At 39.8% G+C, this 25,954-nt stretch overlaps 1 protein-coding gene across 2 annotated transcripts in view; it reads left to right on the forward strand.

The window, feature by feature from the left end:
- Nucleotides 1–19,737, forward strand: part of TSHZ3 (teashirt zinc finger homeobox 3) — a 66,182-nt gene extending 46,445 nt beyond the window's left edge. For both annotated transcript variants that reach the window (XM_064160267.1, XM_064160268.1), the window contains exon 3: nt 14,904–19,737. In XM_064160267.1, coding sequence (XP_064016337.1) covers nt 14,904–18,103 — 3,200 coding nt within the window. In that variant the 3' untranslated portion in view covers nt 18,104–19,737. The remainder of the gene's footprint in view (nt 1–14,903) is intronic.
- The last annotated feature ends 6,217 nt before the right edge of the window (nt 19,738–25,954 follow it).

The raw sequence follows: 25,954 nt of genomic DNA on the forward strand, positions 1-25,954 counted from the left end.
TACTCTCTGGTACTTTATTTCTATGTCCTTTTTACTCAATTTAACAATTAAAATATCCTCCCACGTCCCTTCGATTCACTGTATGCGAGATGCGTATCATCAGCAGCAATAGTCATGTTTGTGTCAGCATTTCCAATGAAATCACTGTTTTCAGGTCAACAATAAAACTCAACTGAGACTGCAGCGTGGCATGTAGAGTTAGCTTTTGTCTTGGGAATCAGGATTTTTCTTGTTCACTCAGGGAAAAAAATTCCCTCTCTCCAGGAGGAACTGATGCATTTCACAGTAAACCCCCATAATTTTAGAGACCTTTGTTTTATCCTAGCTGTTTGGTGTCCTGTTTGGAGCACTGTTCTTGTAAACTCCCCTCCTAACACCCCGGAAATGCTCTCTCATAAATTAGTGCAAGACTTGCTGTTGATATTGATAGGGTAGAGAAGAGGATTGGACTGTATGTACATGCACAAAAAGAAAGATTTTTTTCCAGTGACTTTTGGTAGGTGTTTGCAGTTTGCCAGACATGGCCAGCAGGTAGGAATCTGTCTGTGATTGTCAGCAGCTTGGACAGGTTTCAGGTTTGTTCTGCACCCAGCACAGGGAAGTGATTGTTGCTGGTGGTGTTTGCCAGGTGCTTCTGTCCTGCACCTGAGAGCTGCTAGGTGTGGGAGGGGAGGGGCAGGATCAAAGAGCTGGCTCTAGTTCCTTGTGTTTTGGAGGAGGGCAGGCAGGACGGCCTGGCTGCTGGCTTCTCGGCATTCTAGCATGAAAGCTGTGCCGATCTGTGTATGACTGGGTGTGTGTGCAGTACGCCTGATACGCTGACCTGATTCCGCATCTGTCTTTCCTTACTGCAACGCTCACCCTTGCCTTTGACTTAGGAAGTGAATGGTAATTGGTGCCACTTATCCATATGATGTGTGTAAGGGCTGAATCTGATCCAGATTCTGAGGTGTGATCTGTGCTTTCTGCCAGTAAGTGAGAATTACTTTATCTGAAAGACTGTAGTGCTTCAGAAGCCTTAGAACATCAGGACTATTTCCCCTTCTGCAAACAAGTAAAACTGAGTTTAAGTATGATGTCTGCAACAGAAGTATTGGAAGGATCATAAATTGATCCTTGAAGCCATGATCGAGGCTTATTTTCCTTCTTTTTTCCTTTAAGCCACAACAAATTCCTTCTGAAAGGTAGCTCAGGCTTCCTCTCTGTCCATTTTTATGCATTCTTACTGTTTTACACACCCAGCAGGGTTATGTATGCTTTTTTAGCCTGCTGAAGCACGGAAGGGATCAACATTTCATTTTCATTACATTTCATTTATTTCTCTATTTTGGAGGAAGGGTTCCATAAAGTATAAGATAGACATAACTAAAATAAGTTTCTACTGTGGGTGAAAGGTTTGGTAGTTAATGTGACTCCTCGGAAAGCAGCTGAATTGCAAGTCACAATCAAAGATTCAGAAAAAATGTCAGCTGGATAATGTCTTTTGCTGTAATAAAATACAGTCACAGGATGAGTAAAAGGGTAAAAGAATGGCCAGACAAAGACAGATCATCTGTTTGCTCTTAGTTTGAGACTCCTGCAAAGCAGTTACCTAAGAATACCTACAGTGAGTGCAGACCCACAGAGATTGCCATCTTACATGTATATTTAGTCTTTGGTTATTTTCTTTCAAATGTTATGTAGCTACAATAGCGTGAAATAGATACCCCTGCCTGATACAGAGCTAGATACTACATCATTGCTGCTGTAATACTCTGCTGCAAAAGGACTTTTTAAAGGATTTCTAATGATAATGAAAATATCCTGATACAGCATTAAGGATTTTGCTACTGAAATGTGTTTAATGTAAATATGCTGTCAGATACCCTTCAAGTAATTGACAAGAGCAGATGATTAGCAGTGTTCTCAATAGTGTTTTTGCATAATCTTACATTTTGACAGAACTCTTCAGCAGCTTTTTATTGTCAGTGCTCTGCAATCAGTAATACTTTTTCCTTGACATTTACTTTGTCATTATAAATCTTGTAAGTGGTCATTTAACTTGTTCAGTATGCATGTAAGAATATCATTACTAACACGTCTGAAAAAAATGTCTTCCTGTTGAGGAACTATTCTGAAAGTAAACTTACCAAAAATCCCTAAATGAAGTAGGTTGACAAGTGACTTTATGAAATAAATACCTGTCTAGGAACACCTTCTTGTACATTTCAAGCATTATTTTGCAATCAATTTATTATTGAATATTTGCATATAGGTCATCAAATTCAACTTCCTTTTTTTAATCTGGTACTTAAAATATTTAATACTATTGTTCAGTTACAATAACTTACACCTAAGTGACCAAAACTAAATTCTTGTGATCTGTAAGCATCCCTAATTACATACTGCAAGTAATGTTAATAGTCAATATAATAAACCTTCATCTTTATTGAAGCATCTCTTGTTTCTACAGCAGTTCTTTAATCTATCTCAATAGATTTCTAGTGTACAGCTCGTATAGATTTGGTCAGTGACAAGGGTTAGAGTAGTCTTGTAGAACATTTACTTGTAGCTGTGAAAAGCCCACATTCATCAGAGGATTAGGTCGATCAGATTGTACCAGGATCAATGGAAAGACTGTGTGATCCCTCTTAGGCTGTAATGTGTTCACCTTCCTTGGAGAGAATTCACATACACACACATTTCTCTGTCTTAAAGCCATTTATCTCAGAATGTCAAATTGCAATAATTAACCATTATTGATCTTAAATTCAATTAACTTCATTAACACAGGTCATGATGAGGGTGCTTGTAAGGGAAAGGCTCTTGACAAGTGTCTTTTCTTATATGACATTGGATGTTCTCAATCATGGCTATAAACTACTCATATTGTGCCACAGGAACATCTTTTTGAAATGACAAGAGTTTGGTTGGTGGCTCTGAAACGACATTTTAATCCCCTCCCCCTCCTCTTCTAGTTCTCAGGGTTTTCCAGCAAATTTTCTATTCAGGAATCAGTGAACCATTTGTTTCCAGCACATTATCTTAGTGTGGTATTAATACAAACCCCACCTATTCAAATACCCTTCAGTTCAATAGCTAATGCTAGATAGAGGCGCATTTACAAAAGCCTATATTAGTAGAGTTGGCAAATGAGTGAAATGAATATTCAGTGCCTCTTTTTGCTATACATACAAAACAAGTTGAGGCCATCTCAGAGAGATAATCCTTAGAATCTCTGCTTTCTCCCAAGTCCTAAGATTCATATTGCAGTCAATAGTTGTTTTTTCTTAAATGAGGACTGAATAAAAACTGTGAAAGGACACAAAGCTTTGTTGGCCCACAGTGAACTCCTTTTTTTTTTTCATGGAGAAACTTCATTATAAGTACAAGTTGACAAAAGCTGAAATTGTGAGTGAAATCATTTGGATTTCTACTATACCATTCATACAGTTGTATGGAGTTTATTGTAAGGAGGCACTGCAACCAAAATAGCTATTGAAACTACTGTATAAAGGACTTGAATGGGAATTTCAAGTTTGCAAGGAAAATGAAGGATCAAGTCGAAGGTCTTTTGGTACACTTTGAACATCAGAAGTAGTCGCAATCAGTTACAAATGTGTCTCTGAGTGGAATGACTCACAGTAATATATGGGAGCATTTCAGGGGAAAATTTCACGGTGAAGGCTGAAGCTCCAGGTGTGTGTTAATGTTGGTATAACCAAACACAAATGGAAAGCTGGTGTTACAGCTACTGTAAAACTTGGGATATGTGAACAGACTAGGAACAACCAAAGGTGTGGGAGGACTACAGAGAGCTACAAGGTGTACACCTTTTTGGTTTTTCTTCCGTAGTCTAAAAAATGATAGACTGTAACCAGAAGACCGAGAAATGTAGATGAAGAAAAATGACATCAGTTTTATTCAGAAACAGATTTCTGTGACAATTAAATGGTCATTTTGTCGTTACATTTGCTGTTTCCATTCCACTATAGAAAGCATTTACTGAAAAGAAGCAGGGCAGAAGCAGAATGGTTTGGTTGCTGCATACTAAAGTTCCGTTACAACATCTGTTTGCTCAGTGAAGGATTATAATAATTAAGAGCTATTAGAACCATATTGACAACTTTTATGCTCATGCCTTCTTATCCTGGAGTTGGCTGTGAATCTTATATTCGTTTGTTGACTGCCCTGTGTGCTTCTCAGTGATTAAAAGATGACACCCAAATACTGATATCAAGCAGAGATTGTGTCACTGTGTGTTAGTACCAATTTCTATGAGAATTTGGCTTTGTATTACCAGGATGTTAATAGTGACTTCTATTAAAAAACACAACAGCAAACACATCAAAAAACACAACAAAGGAGGATTTTGGTAACTATTTGAGGAAATGGTAGTTATGTGCTTAGAAAAAATCTGCAGTCACAAAGAAACAGTTTACCTCCCAAATCAAAACTTTACTCAAAGCATAACATGAAGCTGTTTGTTCTGTTTACGAGCATTTATTTACCACTGGAGTATGTGCTTGCATGGAGTGGAAACCCTTAACAAGTCTGTACTTCAAACCAAGCAGCTCTTTTGGAAATGAACTGAAAACCAGTTTTGTGGATCACATTTATTCATGATGAATAATTTATACAGCAAATGTAGGTGTTTTGGTTGTTTGTTGTTGTGGTTTTTTTCCCTGTTACTAATGCACATACTAATTGTATTTGTTAGGTTTATGTGAATATTTTCAGACCTTGGTGATGTTTATGAACTGTTTACTTCAACAATTTGTGTCTGCCTCTTGAATCCCTGGTGGTCTTTCCCTATCGTGTCTGGTTAGCTGACTCAACCTTCTGATGGATAATGAGGCAGTTTCTGCCTCTGCAAATGATGTTAATTTGTAACTTCGGTGTAGGGCATCCCTTCCCCTGTAATGTGGAGGGGTGGGGAGGGTAAGAAGAAAAGATACTACATGAATGTTGTGGTGGCTTGGTCCACCAAAGCCACTCTATCACTCCACTTCTTAGATGGGCAGGGAGGAGGTAAAATATAACAAAAATACAGGAGTCAAGATAGAAGCAATTTAATAAGATGCAAAGGCTGTGCACAAAAGCAAAGACACTATTCCTTAGTTCCCATTGAGCCAGATGATGTTGGGTCACTCCTGGGAAGCAGGGCTTCAGCACACATAGCAGTTGTTCCAGAGGGTAGACACCATCAGCAAACGTCCACACACTTCCTTCTTTCACTTAACTTGTACCTGAGCTGACATCATATGGCATGGCATGCCCCTTTGGTCAGTTTGGGCTGAGTCAGCTGGCCTGGCTGTGTGCCCATCACTCAGCCTGCTCTCGGGAGGGAAAATGCTGGAGGTACACAGCCTTGGTGACCTGCTCAGCGGTAGCCAAAGTACTACTGTGTTATCAATACTCAGGTACAGCACTAGGAAAATACTCTGGGGGGAATTAACTCCAGCTCAGCCCAACCAAATACAGCATTAATGACACAGGGACGCCAAGGCTGAACTGACTCAGACTGAGTCGCAGTTGAGCATGCCCAGTAGGTGCTCAGAGTCCCTGTTACTCATTTGCCTGCTTGGCCTAGTTTGGATGGTTCTTGTGAAAGGTTGTTTATGTGGTGACAGAGAAAGTCAAGGAGGTTTTTTTATTTTCTCCTTTTTCAGCCTGATCAGGCAGAAATCTCAGGGTTTTGCTCATATGGGCTGTAAAATCTCTGCTTCCCCTGAGGTGCCAAGGGGGAAGATCAGTTCAGCAAAATGCTGAGCAAGGAAGGTCTTTTGCCCTCACTGGAGGCCATTTTGTTTCTCAGCCCTTCCACTTGCTTACTGCAGTCCCCCATGGCTTCTGGTAAGCAACTGAGGGCACACACAGTGGGAACATGAACAGTTTCCAGCTTCTCTGCAGCTTTTAGGTTTTGGTAGTCACTTGTGTGTGTGTGATTGCAAATGTAGGACAAAACCTGTAAGAATTTGTTTTTCCTGAGCAGGAGTCGTCTCTGGACTGCTACTCTTGATAAGTTTCTTCCAAGCATGTTTTTCACTTCTAACTGTACAATAACAACAAGTGAGGGTAAGTTTTATGTGAGAAAATCTCTTTAAGGACCTCTCCTTTTTTTTTATGGCATTATACATGGGAGTAACTTGGGTCTTGGGTCTCACTTGAACGTTTTTATCTTCAGATCCCTTCTCATAGCAAACTTTCTGGGGGGGGACGACAGATGGCCTGCATCAGGAACAGTGTGGCCAGTAGGACAAGGGAGGTTATTCTTCCCCTGTACTCAGCACTGGTCAGGCCACACCTTGAGTACTGTGTCCAGTTCTGGGCCTCTCAATTCAAGAGAGATGTTGAGGTGCTGGAACATGTCCAGAGAAGGGCAACAAAGCTGGTGAGGGGCCTGGAGCACAAATCCTATGAGGAGAGGCTGAAGGAGCTGGGCCTGTTTAGCCTGGAGAAGAGGAGGCTCAGGGGTGATCTTATTACTGTCTACAACTACCTGAAGGGGCATTGTAGCCAGTGGGGGGTGGCCTCTTCTCCCAGGCAGCCAGCAATAGAACAAGGGGACACAGTCTCAAGTTGTGCCAGGGTAGGTATAGGCTGGATATTAGGAAGAAGTTCTTCACAGAGAGAGTGATTGGCATTGGAATGGGCTGCCCAGGGAGGTGGTGGAGGCACCGTCCCTGGGGGTCTTCAAGAAAAGACTGGATGAGGCACTCAGTGCCATGGTCTAGTTGATAGAACAGAGCTGGGTGCTAAGTTGGACTGGATGATCTTGGAGGTCCCTTCCAGCCTGGTTGATTCCATGATTCAAGTGAGACAGTCTCAGACTGACCCTCACACAACCCTGTCCAGGGGAGAGGAGCTGCAGTGTGATAGGATCGTGTGCTGTTCTGTCCATTGCAAAGAAGTGGTGCTAGGTTTCACGGGTGGATAATTTGAGCAGATTTCAGAAAAACCCTGCTCAGCAGTTTGAATTCAGGCAGTTTAGGCCCCGGGCAGAAATCAAGGCAGAGCACAGCTTCCTAGAAGAGAGGCATGATCCATCATGTTACGTCTCCAGCATGGTTCTGGTAGAATTACATGAAGTCCTGCTTTGCACTGGGAGGAGAAAGCTCTTTGGAGGAGAGTTGTAACAATACCTCCCCTTCCTTCAAAAACCTTCTGTGTTTTCCCCATTGCAAAAAGATGTTTGTGGGCCATCTGCAACTTTGCTGTTAATTGGATCTCAGCAGCTTGGCTCAGACAAGAATTGTAAGCCCCAACTCTGGATTGGGCACAGCACACACACCTGCAGGTATTTCAGTGGATATTTTATCCTTAATAATTGTTTAAGTTGGAAACTGGCAATTATTTTCAATTATATACATGTAGTGCACTCACAGAAACACGGTGAAGAAGCATAGGAACCAGAAACACAAACTTAAGCCATCATCTGATGTTTTCTGTAAATAGCCAAATTATATCTATTAACCTACAGAAATTGTAGGCTTCTTTACTTGTTTTCATGTCTGGCACTAGGCAAGTAATTTTTAACTTCTTTGGATGTCCAAGTATGCAGCTGTAAACTGTGGATAAGAATGGTTCTTTCATAGGATTGCTGTGAAGAATGAAACACTTGTCAGAGCTTCTGAACACCTCAGTAAAGTGATAGAACTGTAGAATAGTTGGAAGGGACCGTGAAGATCATCGAGTTCCAGCCACCGTGCCTTGCACAGGGGCAGCTTCCACTAGACCAGGTTGCTGCTGTCCAGTAGTGCTGAGTTGTTTCTAAGTCGTCTAATATTACGGCATCCTGTGTTTTCAAGTGTGTATTTAACGGAGACAATACAGAGATCACAGAATGTTAGGGGTTGGAAGGGACCTCCAGAGATCCAGCCCAACCCACCTGCCAAAGCAGGATCACCTAGGGCAGGCCCTAGCTTCAAATGTCTCCAGAGAAGGAGGAGACTCCACAACCCCTCTGGGCCGCCTGTTCTGGTGCTCCATCACCTTCACGGTAAAGAAGTTTCTCCTCATGCTGAGGTGGAACTTCCTGTGTTCTAGCTTATATCCATTATTCCTTGTCCTATTACTGGGTGCCACTGAAAAAAAGCCTCTCCTCTTCCTCTTGACACTCACTCCTCAGTTATTTATAGGTATTAATAGACATTGTACACATGAATAAGATCTCCCTCTCAGCTATGCACAGTAATGTCTTAGTTAAGAAGAATCTGCCCAGTACTTGGTTTCAGCAAAACAAATGCCTCCCTTGTCAGAATTAGTAGCCATTTTTAAATGTTCCCTCTCTTCAGTTGTAAGTGGCAGGTATGATATTGTCGTATGGCTGCATAGAGTCTGAAGTGAATGGGAGACCTGAATCCTGTAGCCTCCTTTAAACTACCAAGAAAGAAAGAGGAGTTTGGAATACAGTGACATGAAGAAAAGATGCCTGTTTCATTCTGCATTAAGCTGGTCCACGCTTTGAGGACCATAACTTATTTCTTGTTAGAATTTCTTCAGTGCGTATTCTTGTCCGTGTAATTCTCAGCTCTTACAGTTGATTTGAGCTCTCTGTAGTTGCTCCAAATGTAATACCAGTCCAGGATGCTGGATCAGAGCAGCTGGCTAGCTTCCTCTGGCCTATTTCTAAGCTCTCTGGGGCAGACAGCTGCAGTATTTTCGTGAAGAACAAATGCAAGTACACTTCAAAGTTTCTAGTACCTAATGTTAGCCACCCACTAGATTGGCATGCTGTCGCTCATCCATCCATGCTGATTCCCAATAACTTAATGCTACATTATCACTGGCATGAAAAGACTGCAGATTTATCAACATACAAAAATTCCAGCTAAACAAGCATTAATTGTGCCCATCACATCAAATTAACTTGTTCAAAATTAATATTCTTGACCTTGCCAGTGGGCAGAATAATCAGTCTTGCAGCAGGATCATCCTCTAGTTTGAGGTACCAAGGACTTGAGCCAATGTGCAAGTACTGACCTCTCCACTTGGAAATAACATTTCTTTCCCATAATAGACAGTCCTGCCTCTATGAAACAGAACCTTTGACCTTTCTAACAGGAATAATGTCCCTGTCAGGGTGCTGGGTAATCAGTATTGCCATGCCCATTTAGAGACAGTGTTGTCATTTGCCACTCTTGTAAACAGGGCAGCCACTTCTACCTCTCATTTCCATCGCCTAATGAGGAATATGCTAACATCTCTGCCAAGTAGTGAAGTCTCAAATACTATTTCAGTTACATGTGAATTATCAGTCGGTCTTGATATAGAAATAGCTCATGTTGTGGGTGAAATGTTTGCCTTTCTTCCTGTAAGTGGAAGGCCTGCAGAGTGGGAGTTTTCTAACAGACTGATACAGTTCTTTCGTATGCGTTCATTTGCATTAGGTCTTTGATTGACTCCATCCACCGGCTGGTTTTGTCTTGCCTCTCGTCATTAAGGTTGTGAGTAAAGTTCACTGGCATGGGCAAATCATCTCTGTGGTGCTCTTTCTCTGGACTTGTGTTGAGACTGAGCCCCTTCTTAACTCTAAACTGGGAACTGCTTAAGGTTTTCTTGTCAATTGCTTAAATATTCTGATTATTTTTAGGTTGCTTATATTTGCTTTATAACAAGCTGGGAACAATGTTTAGGAGAAGGCTTTGCAGGGCCATCGAGCACTGCCTGTGGCAGGAGCAGCCCTCTTGCAGCACCTCTACTTGGGGAGCAGAGCTGGAGGGCAGCTTGCTGAGAAAATTTTGCTGTCAGAGACCTGCTCACCACTTCATTTTTATAGTCTGTTCTAGTCCTTTTTCCCTTTCTGTCAGGGAATATACTATTCATCCTGTAAGCACTGGGAGCATTCCTGCTCCCAATCCTCTTCTGCTGTTCTCTTTTTTCAGGCAAGGTGTATGTGAGTTGAGTTCAGGTCTTCTAAGGGCTGACAAGATATGTGTGTCTATATATATATATATATATATATATATATATATATACATATATGTAATTTTTTAACTGAAAATCAGATAGATTGAGAAATGACCCTTGGTTTTACACAATGAATTCCAGCCACACTTAGATAAATAATAAAACTGGTTGTAACTTCTTTCATTAAAAAGCTATTTGGTTAAAGCCAGAGTACTTGCTAGGAAATGAATGGTTTTGATAAACCTTTATGGTTAAGCATTTTTTGGTATGAGAAGGATATTTTGTTCTTTTGGTACTTTTTCAAGCAAAGAGCTCATATACTAGTTTAAATATACCCCCATAAGCTAATTAAAATAAAAATCTTGGCAAAAAAATCCCCCATAATTAAACCAAGACATTTTCAAAGTATCTAAATGAAATATTTGCATAGATCCAAGCCAAGATACATGGCCTCAGGTGCATTTTTCAGGAAATAAGGGAAGAATTGAGCAATTAATTGGGTTTTGGAAAACAATAAAATACATCTTTAATGCTATGAGTTTGAATTTACAATTAAACTGAGGAGGTGTGTGTCTGACCATGTTACTGGGTGGATATTGGTGTGGGAGGCATGAAAACTGTGCAGTGTTATTCCCCCTTCTACTGAAGAAGATCTCTAGCAGCTGAGGTTTGAGCTGGTAGCTGTTGTGCTTATAGGCATTTTGGAAGACTGATGAGTTAGGCCCAGGACAAAGTAACAGCTTTTTTAGCTTTGCAGGGACTTTATCTACCTGCAGAAAAGTATTAGACTGTTGATATTCATCTGCTTTTGTGTAGTATATCTCTGCCATCTGTGTAGAGCCAGGTATATGAGTTTATTAGTACTGTACATACAATATGCAGATCATTTTGGGCAGTGATGGATCACACTTTATTTCCATTGGCAAAGAAGTGATCCATAGCTCAGTTATGAAGGTAATTCCCTCTTGTGTGGGAATGAATTGAATTATACCTTGGCTTACTGTTATGTATTGATATCAAATGTGCTAATTTCATTATTACCCAGCAGTTTAGTTAGAAATTATAACTAATATTAATGATGGAGCTGCTTGTTCTTGACCTCTCTGTTATTGTGTCTGCAATAGGTTTCTGTCAAATATCATGTAACAGTGACACCGTTGCTCAACTTGCAGGCAATTTCCTGTGGTTTATGGTGCTCTGTGGGATGTAAACTGAAAACATTTTTGAGACCTGAAGTGTTTTTCTCAGAAGAAAACAAGACAGTCAGAACCACCTAATTTCTTTAGTTGCCATCCTTACTAACTTCTGCCATTAGAAATGCCTTTAAAGTTGGGGTTTTTTTTCTTCTGCTTCAGATTTTTCTGTTGAAGCATTGCAGAAGTTTTACAGATACCCAGCTGCTTCATTTGCTTTGCAGTTGAAAGATATCAAACTGTGTTGTTTGTTTGTTTGTTTGTGTTTTTAAATAAGAAGGAAATGACTGAACGGCAATGGACTGGAGACAGCATCTGAAAATCTCTCCACCAGGCAGTGAATCTCTGAAAATTTTTTTTACCATCACCTCCTGATATTATTTTCTGCTTTCATAGTCTCTTTGCTCTTCCTCTAGGTACTTAACCAAACAAGAAATTTCTTTGCCACGGACCTCCTTGTTCTTCTTTCTGTTGCACTGAAGCTGCTACCTTCATCTGTACTCATGAATATAGATCATCTCTCTCCCCTGAGCAAGATCTGTTGAGGCAGGGAAGAGTCAAGAGATTCCCTTAGCTGCAGATAAGGCTCCTTTCCACAAGTGCCTGTAGTGAATCGAGTACTCTCTGCTAGTGTGGGAGTTAAGTTTGGCCTTAACCCTCTCTCCTCTTCTGTCCCACAGGCTGGTAACAATTTAATGGGGTTTTCTGAGAAGGAAACATGTCAACCACTGCAAAGTGACCTTTAGTGGTACTGCAAAATCTTTGAATGTGATCCGAGTCTGCCATTGCAGGTTGGTCGCCTTGTATTGCCCCGAAGGCAAGTGATTAGGTGACTGACCCTTAGGAGGAATTAGAAGCTGCTAGCGTAAACTCCAGTTAGAGATGGTATTTTCAGTCTCAGGTGAAGATGTTTCCTTGAGCATCCTCATCACTTGCATAAATCTTCAGTTGAGGAAGTTGAAGGTAATGTCATGTTTCATCCCTTCTCTCCTTTGTGCAAGGGAAAGAGCAGAAGGATTTGTTCTAACTGTCAGTTTATCGAAGTTGCACATTGCCAAGTTAAATTCCATGCTGTCGTTTTTGCCTCATTTCCTGCATTTCTGGATCAAAGGCTGATGTCACAAGTTGACTTTGCAACTTCAGCTTAGAAAGGAGAACAGCTATAGAGGAGGCAGCTGCTGGTTAACACGCAAATATGCTTGATAGTTGGTGAAAAGGGCAAAGAAAGCATGAAAGGTAAATAGATTTATATTTAAATGAGCCACATGCTAGAGGTTTTCCCTAATGTATAAGTCACTCTCTAAAAAAAGGTGACTGTGACAATACAAGTGTTTCAGTCCAAACAAAATTCATAAGATTTAAGCAGTAAGAAAAACAAAAATGTAAAGGAAAACACATTAATTAGGGGCTTGATTCAGACCTTCTAAAAAGGGTAATATTCTTCAGTTTTGCAACAGAGGCAAAGGAATAGGAGCTGTAAAAGAAAAACTATTTCCTTAGGATAGAAAAGAGAAAGGATTATATTTGCCTTAAATTGCAGGTTTCATGTGTCATTCCTTCCTTCCATCCTTCCTTATTCTTATCACTAGGATGTGGCATGGTTGAGAGGTAGGTAATTGATAGTTACATCTGTATTATCAGTAGTTATTGGGGCACTTAGTGCCATGGTCTAGTTGACTGGATAGGGCTGGGTGATAGGTTGGACTGGATGATCTTGGAGGTCTCTTCCAACCTGGTTGATTCTATGATTTTTTCAGCTTTAATGATTTGAACTGCTTTGGTCTCCTTTGCTGAAGTTTTTAGTGTAGTTCAGAAACACAGTGGAACAAATAAATAAGATGGAAGCAATCGATACCATCCAGAGGAGAATGAAAATATTGAATGAAGTCGGCTGCATCATATTGTTTTTAGTGGTTTCATTGCAGGATAGGTGGTGATTCTTACTACAAATTTCTGACACACCTATAACATACATAAAATAATTAGTTTTTCAAGATATTTTGAAACAGCATAAACAAGCAAAATAGCACAACTATTTCATTAGACTGCATACATGTGTTGTTAAAGCCTGATCTCTATATCAGCAGCTTTGCAAATCATGAAATAAACTTTTCCACATGTTCTCATGGATGTTGAAAATAGGAGCCTTGGTGCATGAATTTTCTGCACTGGAATTATCTGAGCCGAAATATCTAATCACTGTTATGTGTTGCTCTTAAGTGGTATGTTAACTTTACATGCTTGGAGGAAGATTCACTACTGTTCATCCATGTGAAAGAACGGTAGTGAATATTTTGGATTACCTAATGAATGAAGAAATACTCCATGTGAAACTAAAAACCTGATTTCATTGTTACTTTAACAGTTGTTTTGTCTCTTGTGGTTTTCTGATAACGTTTAAACATATTTTTCCTGACAGAACTTTGCAAGGTTCAGTACTCTATACGTGATATCTACTATAGTGTTCTACATTTTTTCATGCTGTTGGTTAAAGGAGATCTTTTTTGGGGTGTGAACTGCTACCTTTTCTGCACTATTGCCTGAATTAATAAGCTACAGATGATACAGTGTGCTTAAGGTACAGGTACCCACACGTTCCAGGTGTGTTGCAGAGAAAGTCAGAAGTCTTCAACCACAGATTCTACTGGAAATGTGGGGTTTTGTCAAAGTCTCTAATTGCTTTTGTGAGAGATTGCAAGTAAATTTTGAATCGTACTTAGTGAAGTTTATTTTTGCTATGGATAATATAGAATTAGATAATTATGAGCATTTAACAATCTCGCTCTTAATGTTTCCCAAGTTTTCTTGCCTAAAAAGAAAAAAAAAATTAGCTGTAGTTAATATACATAGAGCATGTGCATAGAAGTACCATGGAAAAAAACACTTTGTTTACTGTCAGCTCCCAGCCATCCACTCCAGGATGAGTATCTTAGATTTACATCACCAGTTGCATTACTTGAAAGGAGGAAAAAAAGACAAGATCCCCGTTGGGTGTCCATATAGCTTATGCTGAGTAAATATTGACAAAGTAGTCTAAAGAGCAAACACTTTGACATTTGTAAGGTCCACTGGAAGGTCTTGTGTATATTTATACAGCAAGAATGAGTACAGCATACCAATTTTCTTGAACTAGCTCCTGACATAATTCTGCATGGACTTTCTTGTTGAGAAAGGTGTGTTTAAATACGAACAGGTCATTTGTCACACCCATAACGAGTATCGGCGAATCGCTCTTAGGGAGGTGTTTCAGAAGGTTGAGTCACCTACTTTAAATCACCTCTCCCTCTAAAATATGAAGCTACTAATAATGATACTTTTAAAGAGGTCCCTTTTTATTAATTAGTGTAAGTGGGGATTTTTTTACTTTGTAGAATTTTTTGATGTTTGTTATACTGCTATATTTATTAAAGATCGAGTCTCAAAACTGTAATGAGCAAAAAAATGCTTGCTTAATTTAAATTGTGAATCTGTCTGTTAAGAAATGCATTAGGGGTAGGAGAAGCATAAGACATATTAATTGACAGACAGGAACTGCTGTCTCTGAGGTTGATACAAGTAATTTATTACTTTAGAAATGAATGCCACCTCCAGAATGTGCTTCATTAATTTCAAATTTAGTTTTAATTTCAAGCTGTTGCCCCTTGAGAAGAATAAGGTGGCAAATTATGTTTGAAGAGCAGATTTTTTTTTTTCTTGCTCTGAAGAAACGCTAAATTTTAACTGTTTAATTTTACAAATAAGTACACTTCTTTGGCTAAAACATTTAATCAAAAGTATGATCAGCAGAAACTAACTCATTTTTTTCTTCTTTTATAATAGCCTATGTTTCAGATGAACTAAAAGCAGCTGCACTGGTGGAAGAAGATGTAGAAACAGATGAAAATGCAGTTGATGGGGAGCCTTCAGCAAAATATGCATGTCCAGAAAAAGACTTCAGTAAGAACTGCCAAAGCTACCAAAACTCTCCAGCAGCTGAATTTTCTAGCCATGAAATGGACAGTGAGTCACATATCAGTGAGACGAGTGACCGCATGGCAGACTTCGAGAGCAGCTCTATTAAAAACGAGGAAGAGACCAAGGAGGTTTCAATACCACTGGAAGACTCTACTGTATCTGATAGTTTAGAACAAATGAAAGCTGTATATAATAACTTCCTCTCCAATTCTTACTGGTCCAATCTCAATTTGAACCTTCACCAGCCGATTTCAGAAAAAAACAATGGTAGCAGCAGTAGTAGCAGCAGCAGCAGTAGCAGTTGTGGAAGTGGCAGCTTTGACTGGCACCAGACTGCTATGGCTAAAACACTGCAGCAAGTTTCTCAGAGTAGAATTCTTCCTGAACCGAGTCTTTTTAGCACAGTTCAATTGTACAGACAAAGCAGTAAGCTTTATGGCTCTATATTTACTGGAGCCAGTAAATTTCGCTGTAAAGACTGCAGTGCTGCCTATGATACTTTAGTAGAATTAACAGTGCACATGAATGAAACGGGACATTATCGAGATGACAACCATGAAACTGATAACAATAACCCCAAAAGATGGTCCAAACCTCGTAAACGTTCTTTGCTTGAAATGGAAGGGAAAGAAGATGCCCAGAAAGTATTAAAGTGTATGTACTGTGGTCATTCATTTGAATCTCTTCAGGATTTGAGTGTTCATATGATCAAAACAAAACACTACCAAAAAGTGCCTCTGAAGGAACCTGTTACACCTGTAGCAGCAAAAATTATCCCAGCCACTAGAAAGAAAGCATCGCTGGAACTCGAACTTCCAAGTTCTCCAGACTCCACCGGTGGGACACCAAAAGCAACAATCTCAGATACCAACGATGCACTTCAGAAGAATTCTAATCCTTATATTACGCCAAATAATCGTTACGGTCACCAGAACGGTGCCAGCTATGCCTGGCACTTCGAGGCAAGGAAATCTCAAATTCTGAAGTGCATGGAGTGTGGAAGTTCACATGACACTCTGCAGGAGCTCACGGCTCACATGATGGTGACAGGACATTTTATTAAAGTCACTAACTCTGCCATGAAAAAAGGGAAGCCAATCATAGAAGCCCCAGCAACACCAACAATAACGTCCTTAGTAGATGAGAAAGTCCAGTCTGTGCCATTAGCTGCCACCACTTTTACGTCTCCTTCCAACACACCTTCTAGTGTCTCCCCTAAATTAAATGTTGAAATAAAAAAGGAAGTAGATAAAGAAAGAGGTATTGCTGATGACAAAATGAAAGACAAAGAGAAGTCAAGTGAAGATGAGGAGAAGTATGATATCTCCTCAAAATACCATTACTTGACCGAAAATGACCTAGAAGAAAGCCCTAAGGGGGGATTAGATATATTGAAGTCTTTAGAAAACACAGTTACATCGGCTATAAACAAAGCCCAGAATGGCACACCAAGCTGGGGTGGCTACCCCAGCATTCATGCTGCCTATCAGCTGCCAAATATGATGAAGCTGTCTTTGGGTTCATCTGGGAAGAGTACCCCATTAAAACCTATGTTTGGAAACAATGAACTAGTATCACCAACTAAAAACCAGCCCTTAGTGTCTCCGCCAAGCAGCCAGACCTCACCTGTGCCAAAAACGAACTTTCATGCCATGGAAGAATTGGTAAAGAAGGTCACCGAGAAGGTGGCTAAAGTGGAGGAAAAAATGAAAGAGCCTGAAGGAAAGCTTTCACCGGTGAAGCGTGCAACACCTTCGCCATGCAGTAGTGAAGTCAGTGAACCTCTTAAGATGGAGTCCTCCAATGACGCTGGCTTCAAAAGCCAGCAGAACAGTCCAGTCCCTCAGAGAGATGGTTGCAAGGACAGTCCAACCACAGAACCTGTGGAAAACGGCAAAGAGCCTGTGAAGTCCATTGTAAGTTCTTTAAGTAGCAGCACAGCTATCATTACTGATCACCCTCCCGAACAGCCATTTGTGAATCCATTAAGTGCCCTGCAGTCTGTCATGAATATTCACCTTGGGAAGGCAGCAAAGCCATCTTTGCCTGCTTTGGATCCAATGAGCATGCTTTTTAAAATGAGCAACAGTTTGGCTGAAAAGGCTGCAGTGGCCACTCCACCTCTACAGTCCAAAAAACCAGACCATTTAGACCGTTATTTTTATCACGTCAACAATGACCAACCCATAGATTTGACGAAAGGCAAGAGTGACAAAAGCTGCTCTTTGGGTTCAGCGCTTTTGTCATCCACATCGACATCTTCTGCATCTTCTTCATCTACAGTGACAACAGCAAAGACATCTGCAGTCGTGTCATTCATGTCAAACTCGCCGCTACGCGAGAATGCCTTGTCAGATATATCTGATATGCTGAAGAACCTGACAGAAAGTCACACATCAAAATCTTCCACACCTTCCAGCATATCTGAGAAATCTGACATTGATGGTACCACAATAGAGGAACCAGAAGAGAGTACACCAGCTCAGAAAAGGAAGGGACGTCAGTCTAACTGGAACCCTCAGCACTTGCTCATATTGCAGGCCCAGTTTGCGGCTAGTTTACGGCAGACTTCAGAGGGCAAGTACATCATGTCAGACTTGAGCCCTCAAGAAAGAATGCACATTTCCAGGTTTACGGGACTTTCAATGACCACAATTAGCCACTGGCTAGCCAATGTGAAATACCAGCTCCGAAGGACAGGGGGAACTAAGTTCCTTAAAAACCTGGACACTGGACACCCAGTGTTCTTTTGTAATGACTGCGCTTCACAGATCAGAACTCCTTCAACCTATATCAGTCATCTTGAGTCCCATCTGGGTTTCAGGTTAAGAGACTTGTCCAAACTGTCCAGTGAACAGATTAACAATCAGATAGCACAAGCAAAGTCACCATCTGAAAAACTGGTGACGTCCTCTCCAGAGGAAGATATCGGAACTGCTTATCAGTGCAAACTTTGTAACCGGACTTTTGCAAGCAAGCATGCTGTTAAACTTCATCTTAGTAAAACACATGGGAAGTCACCAGAGGATCATCTTCTGTATGTTTCGGAGTTAGAGAAGCAGTAGCATTTGCTTTTGATTAAAATAACTGTAATTTGCTTTGAGGAAAACTGTCAAAGACGCCTTAAAGCTACTGTTTAGTTCTTGGCACATGTTCTTATTTTAACTCCAGTCGCTCTGGGCTGAACTGTTTTGTATAACTGTACAGTGTTTAAATAGAGGTGCATAATCAGCTGTTGTTACTGGTAAAATATGAAGGTTAAAATGCAGTGGTAAGTGTTTGGAACTTTGTGTAAATTGGATTTAGTTGCTGTGCATCCCTCTGATGCATCAAGCTGCATGCATTAACAGACAGTTTAATTAAACATTTATAACTAATTCTGGTGCACTTTTTTCATGTGACCTAAGTGTGCTGGTATTTCTCACCCTATAATCTTTAGCCCTCTGAGTACTTTGAAGCACTTTTGCGTTAATTTGGTAAAAATGTAATAGATGTGGGGTTTTTCAACCCTTACCAGCTTAGTTCCAATTAGTAATATGAACCTCCATTTATGCAGAGGTGTCTCACACCTTGAAATTTAAAACTATAATTTTCACATTGAAACATGGATGTATATATTGTATAGATTTCAAAATCTCTTATTGAAAATGTGATTGTGATTAATGCCATTTTCTTTTCCCTCAGCATTTTTAGCGGCAGTGGCTTTGGTACCTGGTAAGCCCCAGGTACACACTGTACCTATATATAGTGTATATTTCATTTTTTTTTTAGATTTAACTTTTTTTTCTCTTAAAATCCAGACATTGTAAATTATATGATGAAAGATACCACAGATAACATTTATAAAGTATTCAGAAACATTATTCTTAAAGCAAAGTATGTTTTGTTTTGTTTTGCTCTACAGTACATCTATATTAATAGAGGTTCATGTTTAAATTATACATATTTATTAGTGTTGCTATAATCTGTTTGTTGTGTTGATTGATTTCTTTTTGTTGTTGTTGTTGTTTTTGTTTTGTTTTCAAACCGTCTGAAGAAACAGAAGCCATGGACTGCATTCCTGGCATGCATTCTAACTGTTTTGCACAACGTGACTTTTAAAGGTATTTATTAGTAACAAAAAAAGAAAAAGAAGAAAAAAAGAAAAGGAAAAAAAAAAAAAAGGATGAAATTAAAAATAAACTCAGTGCTCAAAGGGTTAAATCTATTTGAAAAACTTGTACTGTATTTCCTAAACATTGATAAAGCCTTTAAAATGTTTGTACTGTAATACTTTGCTTAAAAAGTTACGAGGCATTCTGTGATATAACCTCTTTTACTTATTTATAAGCGCTCTCGGTTGTTATTTCCTATTGTAGAATGCCTTTTTATTTCAGTTGGTAACTTTCTGTTTTGTTCTGCCTAATTATTCTCCCAAGATTCCATACTGCAGCTTTATCTTTAGGCATATGAAAGGTAACCCGTGGTTACCAGCACACTAAGTGATTCTGTTCGTCTCCATTTTTGGCAGTTAATTTGCAGAAGTAACTGACAGCTGACACCATATGAGAATCTATGTATAAAATATTGGCATGTAAACAGCACAGACACTGTAATGCACTCTGTGCCCTGTTTTGTTGTTGACAATGAAGCACCATTATATGACTCTTCATATAACCTTTTTTTCTACAACAGCATTAAAATTGTCTTTTTGCTATAATTTTGTGTTGCGTTCACAATTATGTCTGAAATGTGCTACGACTAACGAGCACATTAAAATTAAATTGTATGCTATCTGTTTATGACTGAAGCTTGAGTAGGTTTCTTCATCTGCCAGGTGCTGGCAGTCAAAAGCTGCACATAAATCACTGGAGTTTTAGTGAACTTTAGCATTTAAAGAGCAGGGTAGCACTTATTCAAAGGCAGCATTAGCAGATTTTCCACACACACCCCCCCCCCCCCGCCCCGGAAAAGATAAATGAGCGTTATAAGTCCTTTTTAAACATCAGTAAGGCTGACTGTGAAGACAAAGAGGGGGTTTATAAGCAAATAGGTGTTTTGCTGTGCTGTGTATATTCAGATCCAGGCAGACAGTGGTGCTCCTACCTTTCCCTGAACGTAGGGAGCAAAATCTCCAAGTTCCACCCGTGAGTATTTCACTGCTTAGAAAATCCCTTTCCATCTACCCATCATTTTACAATGGACTTAAACTTCGTGATTTTGAAGTGAGTCCTCATATGGCCCTGCCTGCTGTTGTACAGCTTCACAGCAAATAGCAAAAAGGGGAAAGAAGATAAATAAACACATGCCAAACAAATGCAAACAGGCGGGAGCATTTATATGGTAATGGCAGACTTTTACTGGTATTGACAGGTCATCCCATCAAAACCATTGACAACAATTTGCAGCTCTGAAGCACCTGTATTACTATGCATGTAAATAATGTCTTTTGCCAGACAGGTGAACTCAGAGCCTGGAGATGGTTACATGGGAACCAAAACCACCATTACAGCACTTAAGAATCATATCTCCAGTAATAACAAGCATCTGAATGTCAAATGTACAGTTTCCTTAATTAAAAAAAAATGTCTTCCAGTAAGCAACTGATTAAATCTTTGGTTCTTTCTTTCTGCCTCAGTTTGTCTGACTTTCCACCTTTTTTTTCCCTCTTTTCTGCCATTTTTCTTTCCGTATTTCTCTGTAACTGTAAAGTCTGGTACCATGTCTTCAGAAATGTATTGGAGTGTTCTGTTCGTTCTGTAGTGAGTACTGCTGACCAGACCTATTGAATGGGATTAGTGATTAGGGCTCTGGGTTTTTTCCTTCTCTTTTGACTCACTAATGTACCTGATTGTGTGCCGGTGTTTATGGTCCCACCTGAGATTCCAGCAGTGAAATTACTGTATGCCATTTTACTGGTTGATTATGCCATCCCAGGAGTTCCCCTCACTTAGGAGAGGCAACGTGGCTAGCTAAAGTCTTTCATGAAGCCTCCTGGGTCACTCTACTAATTTTTTTGCAAATAGATGATCTCAGTCTAAATGCAGCCAAACTTTTTTTTTACCTCTACAGCACAGAATTCCTCCTTTGAAAATTTTAACGGCTTAAATACAGTAATTTTTTTGCAACCCAGAAATTCACACATAAGGAGACTGGCAGATTATTGCATATATTGTCAATCAATGTATTTTTAAGATTCACAATTGACTTATAATAGTAATGCTAAAAGCTCTGTATGCATTACTGTTATCTGGGACACGGGGGGGAGTAAAAGCAAAGAGGCTACAGAGTCTTTTGCCATGTTCCTACTTCTAAAATACAGACAAATATATCAAATACCTGCACTCAGTCTGGTCAAAGCCAGTTCCTGGGCCTGACTTAACCTAGATCTAAATGCTCAGTAAGAAGATGTACTGGCTAAAAATTCAGGGAGTGACCATGTCTTTTAGTGTGCACCAGAAATGACTTCTTAATACGTCTTTTAAATACTGTTGAAACTTTGCAAATGAATGGCTAGACAGCATCTGCGTATCCCAAATTTATTAAAACAAAGTTCAGCTTGTGTTTCAGTACACCTCCAGGACTGGCATATCAATGTGATTGCATGTTGTAAAGAATTCAGAGACTCGGTGAAGTAATGTTCTTTCCATCCATACAGCGGTATGTATATTGGCATGGTAACTATTAGCGCTAACCAAATCGCCAGCCTAGCTATGTTGGGAGAATTACTGTTTTCCCCCTATTAGACAAATGCAAAGGTATGGATGTAGGGTTTTAAAATGTGCATATGGGTTCTGACTTCTGCTTTGCATTTGGTCTTTTGTTTAGAACTATGCAGATCAGTGAGGGAGAAAACAAAATATCTCCAGAAAGAGTTCAAAAATTAAATTGCGCTGGGGTGAGAAGAGCTTTAAATCACAGGTGTATAAAGGTGACCCTGGTCTAACCCCACCCAAGTAGTGGCTTGTTGCAGCATACTGTATATCTTCCAGCCATCACATTTACGCAGTATCTTAAAATAACATTTGTGATAAATGTGCAATTTAACTAATTTATGGTGCTATGATGTGCTCAGGGCTACATGCAAGATGAAAATCTTAAATGGAGCTTGAACAGCTCACTTCACAACAAGAAATCAATATGCCAGATCTTAGAGAGCTGTTCACTGGAGTCAACATTTAGCAAAAAAAAAGCTCAGTGAATGTATCTTTAAGTTTTAGTGAGTAAGAAATCTATAATTAACTGAAAGATGACATTTAAGCTAGTGTAAGGAACCGTGGCTGAAACTGAAATCTTCCTAGAAGCTTTTATTTTCGTATCAAATGTGTATTGTCTTGAGTACAGAGTCACTTTTGTGGGAAGCCCTGCACCTCTAGCCCAACTGAGGCAGGTTAGCGTTACCAATAGGGGAGTTCTCCAGTGCATTTAGATATGGCTATCTGTTTTGCTATATAAAACTTGACATAGATATGACTCTCCATTTTATGACAGCAAAAAAAAATTGGCTATACTTTGAGATTAAAAAAAAAGCAGTGGCAGGTGTTGAAGGGAAGAACCTTTTCTAACTTTGCAAGTTCTTATTTCAGTTGCGGCAGAAAAAGAAGTGACTGTAGTGCCAGTGGAACAGAGACAACTGGTAATAAAGCTAAACTTAATCAATTTTGTGGTTTAAAATATGCCTCCACAGAGCCTTATGCATTTCCTAGGAAAAGATCAAATTACTACAATTATTTTTGCCAGTTTGCTTTGAGTTACTTTATGTTACAAGAATATGTTGGAGCTTTGCTAGGTAGCCTGTTACTTGTGCTGCTCCACAGAGCTGAAATACAGGGAATGGTCATAAACCTAGAATTTGTTAAACACAGTAGGAAAATAAATGATTTCAAGACTGCTCACCTTTTCAAAAGTCACTGGATGGTCTTCTTAGCAGAGAATGAAATAGCTCTTAATACTCTACCGAGCAGTCAGCGTTTTAGTGGTGGAAGTAGAAATGTGTTAACTCCTTGAGTATTGCTGCTTAAATGTATATATTCTCCAGAGAAACAAACAAAAGCAACAACAGAAACCCCTTCTGTTCTCCTGTGCCTTTGTGCCAAGACGTGCCTTCCAGCCCTCTACTGACCAGCTGCAGGTAAGTGAGAGAGCAGTAACTGTTGCACTGGAATATGAAAGTGGCTTTGTTTTTTGAGGTGTGGTAGTGAAATCTGTTGAGTTTTCAGCAGTTGTCCTATAATAATGAAAAGCTTGTATGTGTTTAAGAGTGTTTGCATTAGAATTCATTTTTTTACCAAGGAAGGAAGAAAGGTTCAGGGTCATCTATGGAAGGGAACAGAATTATGTATTAACACATCATTATACATGTCTGAAAGCAGAATAATCAGTGAGGTTACAGGTCTGTTTTCAGGCCTTGGTTTGGGGCAATAATTTTAACTGAATGTTTTGCATGAAGAAAAGATCACTAAGTTTTACTAATATGCACTTTCTGTGCTGTATTCATTATCTAGTACAGTGATGGTGTTGCATGCACTCATCTTTTACATGTAAAATCAATCTTCTTTTACAGTTAGTATCCAGCTTATGTGTTAGTGTAGTAGTTTGTTTGTTTGTTTTCCAGCAGTATATTACAACATATACGTGGGACACATTAACTTCCTCAGCAGCTGTTGCTGTGTTACTTTGCCTTATTTATAGCTTGAAATGCACTTCTGGTTAAATAATCTTTTAAGAGAATTACAATCAGATAGACTTTTGGGATGGATGGCTACGTCCAGACCACTTACCAAGTTCAGATCTATATAACTGTTATTGAAATGAAAATTTGTGACTGCAAATCATACTTACATACCAATGTGCCTATCTTTCATTGCAAGAGTATTTAGAAAGGAAAATTAACAAATACAACTTAAGGCAGTTACGCCAGAAAAAGAGATTTTGGAGCACTACTATAATGACATTTTCTGTATATCGTGGTTTAAAAATTCTTAGCCTGTTTCAAACAGACAAAAAGTTGTCCTTGAGCAAGCATAAAGAAGTAAAAAGTGCCAGTGCCAGTCATGGCTCTGTTTCCCAGGCAGGGGCTGGGGGCAAGTGGTGCAGCTCTTCACAGCTAATAGTGATGTCTCCCATATCTGATGATTATGTGCTGCTCTTGTCACCCGCTGAGTTCCTAGTGTCACATTTCTTCTTTGACACACTTAAACTTTGCAAGTGGCATTATGGACTTTGGAACCAAATAGCGAGCTAATTTTCTGATTTCTTGCCTCTTAATGCCTGAATTAAGGACTTTGGTCACAAGGGAAATGAATTTCAAATGATTTGGCACTGTGTGAAAGCCTATATTAGACTTGTCAGCCCTACTCCACTCCCTGGGGAGAAGATAGTGCCCATCTATCCTTCTTTTTTTTTTTTTCCCTGAATATCAAAAATGTAAAAAAAGGTAACTTTTAAACTTTAATATAAATGAACAGTGAAGAAAACTCCTTTATTAAGCTTCAACTTACCACATTCGTTCTTGCATGGTAGGAAACTGGAGACATGTTTATAACCATCATAATTGTGAGTTAGTGACCCTTCTAGCCAAGTGAAGTGAAATTACTTGCAAATGGAATTCTTTTTAATCGGTGCATTTGTAGGTGGTGGGGAAAGGAAGGGGATTTGCTAAAGTGTGTGTGTGTAATGTAAAGCCTGTGAGGAACTGTAAGGAAAGCCTGAAGCCTGTACTCAGAGGTGAACCTGTGCAGAGCTGGAGAATGAGGTAGGTGTGTCAGGAAGCGGAGTCATGTTCCTGGCTTTTTTTTTCCTCTAAACTGGAGGTACAGTCACTGCAGTTACGCCTCAGTGACCATGAAACCGAGTCGGCAGAAGCTGAAGGACTCCGCTCCTGAAAGCCTCATCAGGACTTGTCATCGCTCTAATGAATATCATTTAAATTGCTTTGTATATTGGTGGAGTTTGGATGTCGATTTAATTTGTGCATGTGTTTGAGTTCTTCTGCTTGGCTAGGCTAACAGAGAGCAACAGCCTAATGAAAAGTGAGTTGGTGACAGCATGATGAGCCCCAACCCAATCAAATGTGTTTGAAGGGCTGTTTTGACAGGGATCTTAAAAGTAGATCTAGAAGAGAAGAGTAGTGCTTCAGTTCAGTACAATTGTTTCAGGCTAAGGTTACTGCTTTTTGTGCTTCTGAAACAGCTGAACTATTTTCTGCATGCACTCTGGCTTGTGCTAGAATATGAATTCATCACAGGATTGTGTCTAGAGGAGCCCAGAAGTATAGGCTCCCCCTAATTAATGTCTCTGGAAATTACTGGAGGTAAAACTCCACTTAAAAGTAATTCTTGGGGGTGTACCAGTAGTTGGGAAACAAGAAATGCCTTACCCAAGTCTTACAGTGTGCAGCTCCAACTCTAGTGCTGCCTTGCACAGGACAAATAGGAAGAACAGCAGCAGATTATCACTGCAGGGCTGGGACTGGCTGGTCAGGGCCATCCCTGGACTTCACATTTTTTTCCCAGTTAACTGCCCTGGGAAGTTGAGCACACCATGATGCAGAGCTGCAGAGAAGGGCAGAGCAGATGGAGAAATTCTGCAAAATGTTATTTGAGTGCTGTCTAGGTATGAGGAGAGTTTGGGAACCAGATAAACTTAAAACCAGCAATTTATAATAGCTGTGGGGAGAAAGGCTAAGAAAGGGACTAAGAAAGTCTCCTGAAGACAGTGGTGTGCAATATGGAGAGAGGAGGCTCCCCAGAGCTATGGTCTGGCTCATACTGGTAGGACTTGCCCTCTGCATAGCAAGGAACTCTAAATTTTCCAGGTGACTGAGACACTGGCCTCAGGACACCAAGAGCTTACCTGACCTAGCATACTAGCAGCATAGATAGCATCACAGGAGGATGACTGGAAATGAGCAGAATATCCACATCAACACTGTGAAT

This window comes from Pogoniulus pusillus, chromosome 20 (genome assembly GCF_015220805.1).
Source record: "Pogoniulus pusillus isolate bPogPus1 chromosome 20, bPogPus1.pri, whole genome shotgun sequence".
Lineage (NCBI taxonomy): Eukaryota > Metazoa > Chordata > Aves > Piciformes > Lybiidae > Pogoniulus > Pogoniulus pusillus.